The sequence below is a fragment of the Zosterops lateralis genome (genome assembly GCF_965231275.1).
Source record: "Zosterops lateralis genome assembly, chromosome: 19".
Lineage (NCBI taxonomy): Eukaryota > Metazoa > Chordata > Aves > Passeriformes > Zosteropidae > Zosterops > Zosterops lateralis.
Window position 1 is genome coordinate 4,266,754 of NC_139779.1, and position 8,953 is coordinate 4,275,706.

The 8,953-nt window shown below is 69.4% G+C and overlaps 1 protein-coding gene across 4 annotated transcripts; it reads left to right on the forward strand.

Moving 5' to 3' along the window:
* Positions 1-440: 440 nt before the first annotated feature.
* Positions 441-8,757, forward strand: GIT1 (GIT ArfGAP 1; the record flags this gene model as incomplete). Of its 4 annotated transcripts, XM_083875376.1 has the most annotated exons (22): positions 441-492; positions 3,236-3,369; positions 3,451-3,563; positions 3,649-3,754; positions 3,829-3,915; positions 4,026-4,156; positions 4,234-4,328; positions 4,409-4,451; positions 4,635-4,661; positions 4,948-4,996; positions 5,080-5,152; positions 5,769-5,866; positions 5,946-6,057; positions 6,136-6,263; positions 6,342-6,494; positions 6,576-6,803; positions 6,914-6,967; positions 7,251-7,337; positions 7,440-7,513; positions 7,606-7,788; positions 7,915-7,978; positions 8,073-8,757. In XM_083875376.1, 22 exons carry the CDS (start codon positions 441-443, stop codon positions 8,283-8,285), a joined length of 2,304 nt encoding a protein of 767 aa, XP_083731502.1. In that variant the 3' UTR covers positions 8,286-8,757. The 4 variants fall into 4 exon arrangements, with proteins under 4 accessions (XP_083731502.1, XP_083731504.1, XP_083731503.1 ...); XM_083875378.1 differs by lacking the exon at positions 6,914-6,967; XM_083875377.1 differs by lacking the exon at positions 4,635-4,661.
* Between the last annotated feature and the right edge of the window lie 196 nt (positions 8,758-8,953).

An 8,953-nucleotide genomic window follows, 5' to 3' on the forward strand; every position in this document is an offset into this window, starting at 1 on the left:
GGTCCCGGTGCGTGTCCCGGTGCGTGTCCCGGTGCGGGTCCCGGTGCGGGTGCGGGTGCGGGTCCCGGTGCGGGTCCCGGTGCGGGTCCCGGTGCGTGTCCCGGTGCGGGTCCCGGTGCGGGTGCGGGTGCGGCTGCGAGCGCGGGGCGGTGCCGGTGCCGGTGCGGGGCGGCCGCGGCAGCGCTGCCGGTGGCGGGGCGGGGGCGGTGCGGCCCCTCCTCCGCCGGGGCCGGGCCTGCGCCGCTTCCTGCGGAGCCGCCGGGCGCTGGGAGCAGCCGGCAGCCCCCGGCCCCGCCGCCCCGGGCCCCGCCGCCCCCGCCCCGCCGCCCGGCCCCCCCCCCCCCCCTTCCCCGCCGCCGCTCCCCCGGCGGGCCCGGGGGCGCCGCCGCCGCCCCACGCTGGCGCAGAGGCCCGGGCCCGGGCCCGCCTCGCCGCTGAGGATGTCCCGGAAGGCGCCGCGGGCAGAGGTGTGCGCCGACTGCAGCGCCCCAGGTAAGGCCCCCCCGCATCGGCCCCGCCACGGCCCCGCCGGGCCCCCCGCCGCCCCCCGAGCCCGCCCGGCGCCCCCCGCACCCCCGGGAGCCCCCTCCGCACCCCGGGGTGTTCGCCCCCGGGCTGCTCCCCGTGACCCCTTCGGCGTTTCCTCCGACACCCCGCACCGAGACCCCTTTGCACCCTCCCTGGGCGCCCCCAGGATCGCCCCGGTTGTTCCTTTCCGCGCCCCGCTCTGCGCACCCAGGGGAGCCCCACTGGGTCCCCCGGCAGCCCCCAGGACCCCTCCGCTGTGCCCCCGGTGAAACGCTTTGATGAAACTCATGACCCCCTGGGTGCACCCCCTGGAATACCCTCACAGGCTCCGGACACAGCCCCGATCCCCCCATCCCCTCCTCGGTGCCGCTCCAGCGCGCCCCGCGTTCCCCCCGCACCACCCCCGGCTCTCTCACCCGGGGCGGGGGCTGCGGGCACAACCGGGGACGGGCCGGTCGGTGCCGGCAGCGCTGGTGACCCTGTGAAAGGCAGGATGGTGGGGGGCACCCTCCCGCATCCCGGAGCGGATGGGGCTCGGCGGGGCCGGTTGGGTGGGCCGGGCGCGCTGCAAGCCGGAGCCGAGCCTGGGCAAGACCATTCCCATCCCCGGCGGTGCCGGTGCCCGCAGCCCCCGCGCTGTGGGCGGCACGGTGGGTTTGGCCCCCCCTAAACCCTGCCCCCGCCAGGGCCGGACCCCAAACCCGCCCGCGGCCGGCGCAGGTGGCCCCACGGCAATGAATGAACGGGTCTCCGAGCCGGCCCCGGAAAGCCGCCCGCGGGCCAAGGCTGTGCCGAAATTATTCCGGCCACGTGCCAATGGCCGGATCCTGCCAGGAGAGCTGTCGGCACGCGTGGGCGAAAGGCTGCCCTGCCTCCAGGCATCCCCCGGGCCGCCGGGCGAGCGGGGGGCCAGGGCTTCCCGGGGCGGTGCCGGGGCTCCCTGCCGCGGCCGGGGGAAATGGAAACCGGTTTCTTCCAATCTCTTATCGCCTGGCAGCCATGGGAGGAAATGAGTTATAAAGTCCAGAGGCCGTTTCCTAGCGCGCTGGAGCACCCGCTGTCGCTGCCGGGGATGCGCTGCCTGGCCCTGCACGGAGGGAGTGCCCGTGGGGTGCTCTGATCCCTCTGCCCGCCCTCCCTTGGCCCCGTGCGGGGATGCCGGCTGGCCCCAGCCCTGCCATACCGGTGCGGGGTCCAGTGCTGGGGGTCCCGGTGCCAGCCCGATGCAGGGATTGAGGTGCTGGGAGCTCCCTTGGACTCCGGGATCCTCCCAGGGTTTGGGGTGTCCCCGTGCAAGCGCCCCCCGAGCTGCTGCAATGCCCACCCGCATCCCACCACATCCCAGCGGGGCGGGAGGGGCTGTTGCCCCGGGGATACCCTGGATCCACCCGGCTGGGGGCCCGCGGGCCGGCTCCCCCCGCACGGAGCGTCCTGTTCCCGGCGGTGGCCGTGGGCAGCGGGTGCGAAGGCGCAGATGCCGCCGCAGCGGCTGCCAAGGCTCTGCCATCTGCGTGCGCGGGGCTGCCAGGCTGGGGGGGCACCGCTCCCCCCCCGGGCACCCCACCCCGGCCCCGGGCACTGCAGCATGGCAGGATGCCGTGCCCCCAAAACGGTGTCATCAGGGCTCTGGAGGGGGGCGTGGGGAGGGGGCCGGGACTCTGCAGGGAGGAAGGAAGTGGGGGAGGCTTGGCTGCCTGCCTGCCTTCCTCCCTCCCTCTGTGAGGTCGTGGGGTCACTGTCCCCCCTCAGGGCCATCGGGAAGGCCAGTGCGGCCACCCCCCTCCCGCCAGGCCCTGTATCCCCGGGCTTGGGGCTGCCCCTCCCGTGGACACTGTGGTGTTTGTGTAGGACCTACAGAAACAAGGGGAGGGGGTGGGGCTGGGCAGAGGGCGGCCGGACTGCCCCGTGGTGCCCGGCAGAGGGGACACCTGGGAGCGGTTCAGCATCGTCGGCCTGAGCCTGGCTGTGTTTGCCGGGATAGGGGGCTGTGACCCAGCGGGGGGGTCCTCAAATCCTGTCCTCACGCTGCTCTGAACAGCTGCAGCTCAATGGGCACACCACGGGGCCAGGCCCCTCGTCCCCAGGAGCCGATTTTGGGGTGCAGGCATGGGGAGCTGCTGCCTGGCTGGGATCAGTGCCCCCGCGGGTGCCGGGGCTGGTGCCAGCGCGGGGCCAGCGCGGCTGCTCAAACGGCCCTTTGTTCCCGGCGGGGACACAAAGGGCTCCAGTCCGACAGGGCCGGGGCCAGCGCCGGGGCTGGAGGGGCACGGCAGCCTGGGGGGCCACGGCACCTGCCCCGGGGCTGGGCTGTCCTGTGGGCTGGCTGTGCTGGGCTGCTGAGGCTGCAGAGCTGTGACCACCCTACATAGGAGCCCATGGACTGGGGGTGCCCACCCATTATGGGGCACACTGCCCCCATCCAGGACCCCCAAAACACCCAGCCAAGGGCTCTGGGGTTGAGTGACTTTGCAGTGAGCCAGGGTGCCCCCGATCAGAGTGTGCTGGCATCATCCCGGCCACCAGCTGTCCTCCTCATGGTGGGGGTTGCTATGGGAAACCCGTGGGTTTCCCCTGGTGATGGGCTGAGCCCCTCTCCATCTCCCGGGAAATGGTTGCTGTGGCAACACATCCCCCCTGCTGGATGGATGCACGGGGAGGGGACGGCATGGGGAGGGGACACCCGCTGACAGCCCCATGCCACCCCCAGACCCTGGCTGGGCGTCCATCAACCGCGGGGTGCTCATCTGTGACGAGTGCTGCAGCGTGCACCGCAGCCTGGGCCGACACATCTCCATCGTCAAGCACCTGCGCCACAGCCCCTGGCCCGCCACCCTGCTCCAGGTGGGTGCTGGGGACACTGGAATGTGGGGACATGCACGCCGGGACCACCCGTGCCCACTGGGCCCTGCCTGTCCCCTGCAGATGGTGCACACCTTGGCGAGCAATGGGGCCAACTCCATCTGGGAGCACTCGCTGCTGGATCCAGCGCAGGTGCAGAGCGGGCGCCGAAAGGCAAACCCCCAGGACAAAGTGCAGTAAGTGCCCCCTTGTGCTGTGGGGAGGGGGTCAGCACTGGCTGGGAGCCCCCTCCTCACCCCAAAACTCGCTGCCCACCCCCAGCCCCACCAAGTCAGAGTTCATCCGTGCCAAGTACCAGATGCTGGCCTTCGTCCACAAGCTGCCCTGCCGGGATGATGACGGCGTCACTGCCAAGGACCTCAGCAAGGTGGGGTGGGGGCTCAGGGACCCCTCTGTGGCAGTGGGGACAGATCCCCCCATTACCAGCTCTCTCCTCTGCAGCAATTGCACTCGAGCGTGCGGACGGGCAACCTGGAGACCTGCCTGCGCCTGCTCTCGCTAGGTGCCCAGGCCAACTTCTTCCACCCGGTGAGCTCTGGTGGGGCTTGGGGACCCCAAGAGGTGGTGTGGGGCCCAGTGGGGTCCTGGAGCCCCATGCCACATGTAGGCTGCAGGGCTGATGCTGCCCATGCCCGCAGGAGAAGGGCACCACACCGCTGCACGTGGCTGCCAAGGCCGGGCAGATCCTGCAGGCAGAGCTGCTGGTGGTCTACGGTGCCGACCCTGGGGCGCCTGACGTGAACGGCCGGACCCCCATTGACTATGCCAGGTGAGGGCAGGGAAGGGGGTCACCCCTGCCTGCACCCCCACCTAGGGTGGGCATCACCCCTGCCGGCCCTCCCACAGGCAGGCAGCCCAGCACGAGCTGGCGGAGCGGCTGGTGGAGTGCCAGTACGAGCTGACTGACCGCCTGGCCTTCTACCTCTGCGGCAGGAAGCCGGGTGAGTGAGGGGGTCTTGGGGTGAGGGGGTTACCCTGGAGGGACCATGTGGCCCTGCTCACCACCCCTCTCTTTGTGCAGACCACAAGAATGGGCACTACATCATCCCGCAGATGGCTGACAGGTGAGTGTGCCTGGCACCCCTGGCCCTGCTACCCTGTCCCACGTCCCCCCCAGCATCCCCGCTGGGCTGAGGGGGGGACCCCGGTCACTGGAGCATCCCTGGGGGGCGGGGGGTCGGCGTGCCCGCGCGTTTAACGTCCGCCTTTATCCTGTTCTTCCCTCCGCTGCCTTCTCCGGAGCGCAGGGTGCGCCCAAAGTGCATGGCACAGAGGTATTGTCCGCTCGGCTCTCGGCTCGGGGGGCCCCCCATGCTGCTGGCATGGTCCCCCCCAGCAGCCCTGGCCCCTCGGCCCAGCCTGGCACCTGGGGGGCACTCGGGGAGGGGGGTCCTGCTCGCCCCCTGCCACCTCATCCTCCTGTGCCTGCCCGCCAGCCCTGCTTGGTGAAGCCCCCAGTGCCTGAGGGGGTCCCTGTCTTGTTGGGGTGCAGCTGGGGACTGTTTAGATGGGAAAAGGCCAGGAATAACCCCCACTTTTTGTTTCCCCCGTACCCCCCAGCCTGGACCTCTCTGAGCTGGCCAAGGCAGCCAAGAAGAAGCTGCAGGCGGTGAGTGAGGGCCAGGGCAGGGCCGGGGGGTGTCCCGCCTTCTCCTCTCACCCTGCCTGACACTGTCCCCTGTACTACTGCAGCTCAGCAACCGCCTCTTCGAGGAGCTGGCCATGGACGTGTACGACGAGGTGGACCGTCGGGAGAACGACGCGGGTGAGCGGGAGGGGAGTGCGGGGTGTAACCCCCGGGGCCGGGGCGGGTGACACGGCGCGGGGAGGAGCAGCCGGCGGGGCCAGGCTCTGCCCTGCGCTCCCCTCCCCGATCTGGATGCGTCTGCCGGGACCGCAGGCCCCTCCTTCCTCATTCCTCCGGCCGGGAGGGTTTGCTCAGCGCGAGGGGCCGCCGCTGGGTGCCCGGGCTGGGGTGCTGCTGGAGGTGGGTGCCGGGATCCCCCAGGGATGGGGGCTCAGCCTGCAGTGCTGCTCCTGATCTGGGGGGTTGCAGGGTGGGGGCTGTTCTGTTTCCGCGGTGGGTTCGGTGCCAACAGACGTGTCAAACTGTCTTCCCACCAGCTGGGGGGTGCTGAGCTGGTGCCTGAAAGGGTGAAGAGCATCGGGGGGGTCCTGTTAGGGGGTCATGGGGGACCCCAGCCATGCTGGGTGGCTGGGGGAGGTGATTCCCGTCAGCCTGGCCAGGCTCCACTCCCAACCCCAGCAGGCTGGCCCTGCGCCCGCGCCTGCGTCCTGCCGGCTCAGGCCCTGCAGCCTGCTTGTCCGGGGGAGTCCAGCCCCCATGTCCCGGGGGTCTGACACCAGGTGCCTTCCTGCAGTCTGGCTGACGACACAGAACCACAGCACACTGGTGACAGAGCGCAGCGCCGTCCCCTTCCTCCCTGTCAACCCCGAGTACTCAGCCACGCGCAACCAGGTGAGGCCCCCTCTAGCCCACACCACCCCCTGTGCACCCAGACCCCTGCTCACCCCCTTTTACCCTCTCCTGCCCCCAGGGTCGGCAAAAGCTGGCCAGGTTCAACGCCAGGGAGTTTGCCACCTTGCTCATTGACATCCTCGGTGAAGCCAAGCGCCGGCAGCAAGGGAAGAGTCTGCTCAGCCCCACAGGTGAGGCATGGAGGGCAGTGAGGTGGGGCTGAAAACTCACCCCTGCCCTGTGCTCAGCACCTCCCTGCCCTCCCCCAGACGCCCTCGACTACTCTCTGCGGAGCCAGAGTGACCTGGACGACCAGCACGACTACGACAGCGTCGCCTCTGACGAGGACACGGACCAGGAGCTGCTGCGCAACGCCTCCCGCAACAACCGCGCCAGGGTGAGCCCAGGCCCCGGCTTGGACCCCCACCCAGACCCCCAGCTCTGGGATCCTTGCGCTGAGCTCCTCTCCCTGCAGAGCATGGACTCCTCCGACCTGTCAGATGGCCCCATCACGCTGCAGGAGTACCTGGAGGTGAAGAAGGCTCTGGCTGCCTCTGAGGCCAAGGTGCAGCAACTGATGAAGGTGAACAACAGCCTGAGCGATGAGCTGCGCCGGCTGCAGCGTGAGGTGGGTGTGGGGCCAGCAGGACTCCCTTCTTCAACGTCCCCCCTCTCCTCACTGATGCTTTTCCCCTTCTCCGGGGTGCAGATCCACAAGCTGCAGGCAGAGAACACGCAGATCCGGCAGCAGACTGGTCCTGCCCATCCAACCCCGGCCCCCAGTGAGCGGCAGGAGCACGGGCACCCCCCGGGCACAGCGCCCCCACACCGCCGGGACCGCCAGGCCTTCTCCATGTACGAGCCGGGCTCGGCACTGAAACCCTTCGGGCAGCCTGTGGAGGAGCTGGTGACACGGCTCCAGCCCTTCAGCCCCGGCGTGAGTGTGCTGGGGTGGACAGGGAGGGTTTTGGGGTGCAGCAGTCCCCCCAGCCCTGCAGGGCGCTGGGTCCCGTCCCCGCGGGGCCGTAACCTTTCGTGTGTCGCCAGGAGGTGGAGGACGAGGCTCTGTACTCCATGCACATCCCGGCCAGCGTGTACCGGGTAAGGGGGCCGCAGCGGGGGCGGCTCCTGCATGGGACGTGGTGGCTGTTGCCTGCCCAGGATGTGGCCTTTGGGATGTCCTGTCCCCCCACCGCCCTGCACCCCTCTGGGTCAGGCCGGGGACCTCCCCAAGGAATGGCAGCTGCGGGATGTTCCTGCATGCAGGGTGGCGGTGTCCCCTGTGCTCGTCCTCCCCTGCACGTCACCAGGGTCAGCTCCACACCCTTCTCCACACCCTTCTCCACCTCATTCAGCACGGGTTTCCCCTCTTTTCCCCCTCCAGATGCGGAAAGGTCCATCTGCCTCCTCGGTGCCCTTCCCTCCGTCCTCCCCGCTGCTCTCCTGCCCGTCTGATGGTGCCCGACACATGGTGATGTATCAGGGAGGGGGAGCAAGTCTTGGGGTGGGGATACTCCTGGCCCTGTGTGGGGATGGGGTGGGCAGGGCTTGACACTGCTCCTCTCCCCTCCAGAGCAAACTGGACCGGCATGGCAGTGGCACTGACAGTGATTACGACAACACCCAGGCTGGTGAGGTTCTGATCAGGTGAGTGCTGGGGCTGGGGGCTGCACCAGGGTACTTGGGGACACAGGACAGGAGGCTGATACTGACCCAGCATGGTTGATTGGTTCCTGCAGCATGGAGGGGAAGCGGTTTGGGGATCTGAGCAAGGATGAGGATTTCCCCCATGAACTGGACCCGCTGGACGGGGAGCTGGACCCTGGCCTGCCCAGCACAGAGGATGTCATCCTCAAAACTGAGCAGGTCACCAAGAATATCCAGGAGCTGCTGCGGGCAGCACAAGAGTCCAAGCATGACAGGTAGGACTGGGGCACAGCCTCAGGCTCCTTCTGGACACCCAGACCAGGGGTGAGGCCGTGCTTTGTACTCTCCATGGTCGGGAGCCGCTGTCCTCCGCTTTGCTCACCCTTTCTCCTTGCCCCCAGCTTCGTGCCCTGCTCAGAGAAGATCCACTCTGCTGTGACAGAGATGGCATCACTCTTCCCTAAGGTAGGAGGAGCAGTGTGTCCCTGGGGTGGTTGTAGTCCCCACCAAACGCTGTCAGCCCCCTGAGCACAGGTTCTGACGCTGTGCTCTGCCACAGAAACCAGCACTGGAGACGGTGCGGAGCTCCCTGCGGCTGCTCAACACCAGCGCCTACCGGCTGCAGAGCGAGTGCCGCAAGACCGTGCCCCCCGAGCCCGGCGCCACCGTGGACTACCAGCTCCTGACCCAGCAGGTCATCCAGTGTGCCTACGACATCGCCAAGGCCGCCAAGCAGCTGGTCACTATCACCACTCGTGAGAAGAAGCAGTGAGCGCCAGCCCTCATCCCCCCCCTCCCCGTGTCCCCAGGTCCCCACACTCTCCGTGTCTCCCTTCCCTCCGGCAGCAGCCGGCACCTGGGGCGAGCGTGGCTGCAAGTGGCCTTTTTGGGGAGCCGGGGTGCGGGGTTCCTCGTGCCCCCCGCACCATCAAGGAGCTGGTGCTCAGCCTGCGGGGTAGGTGCCTGCGTCCCCCCTGTACAGCCCCCTGCCCACCCCGCAGCACGCGCCTAACTTATCCTGTACATAGCCTCTGTAGCTGTCCGTGGCGGCGGTGGCCTTGTACCCCCACCCCCCACAAAGCCCCTCTCTGGGTGGCCGGTACCCCCGAGGCCACCCACGGCATTACACTGGACTGGGGCGCCCGCGGGCCCCCCCTCCCCGGGCGTCCTGAACCCCTCCCCGGGCGTCCTGCCCACTGTAAGATGTGTCCTTGTACATTTGTATCAATAAAGGTGTGAGCATTGCACGGGCGCCCGGCCCCCAGCTCCTGTGCCCGTGGAGGGTCCGTGGCTGCAGGGGGGGTTCAATCTCTGCGGCGCCAGGCAGGGCTTGGCCACGTGTCCCTCCCGTTTCACCCAGTCCCCTTGGCCCTGCTGGCCGCTCACGCCATCCCCGGCACAGCCCTGCTGTTTGCCCAGCCCCGGGGCTGGGCTTTCCCA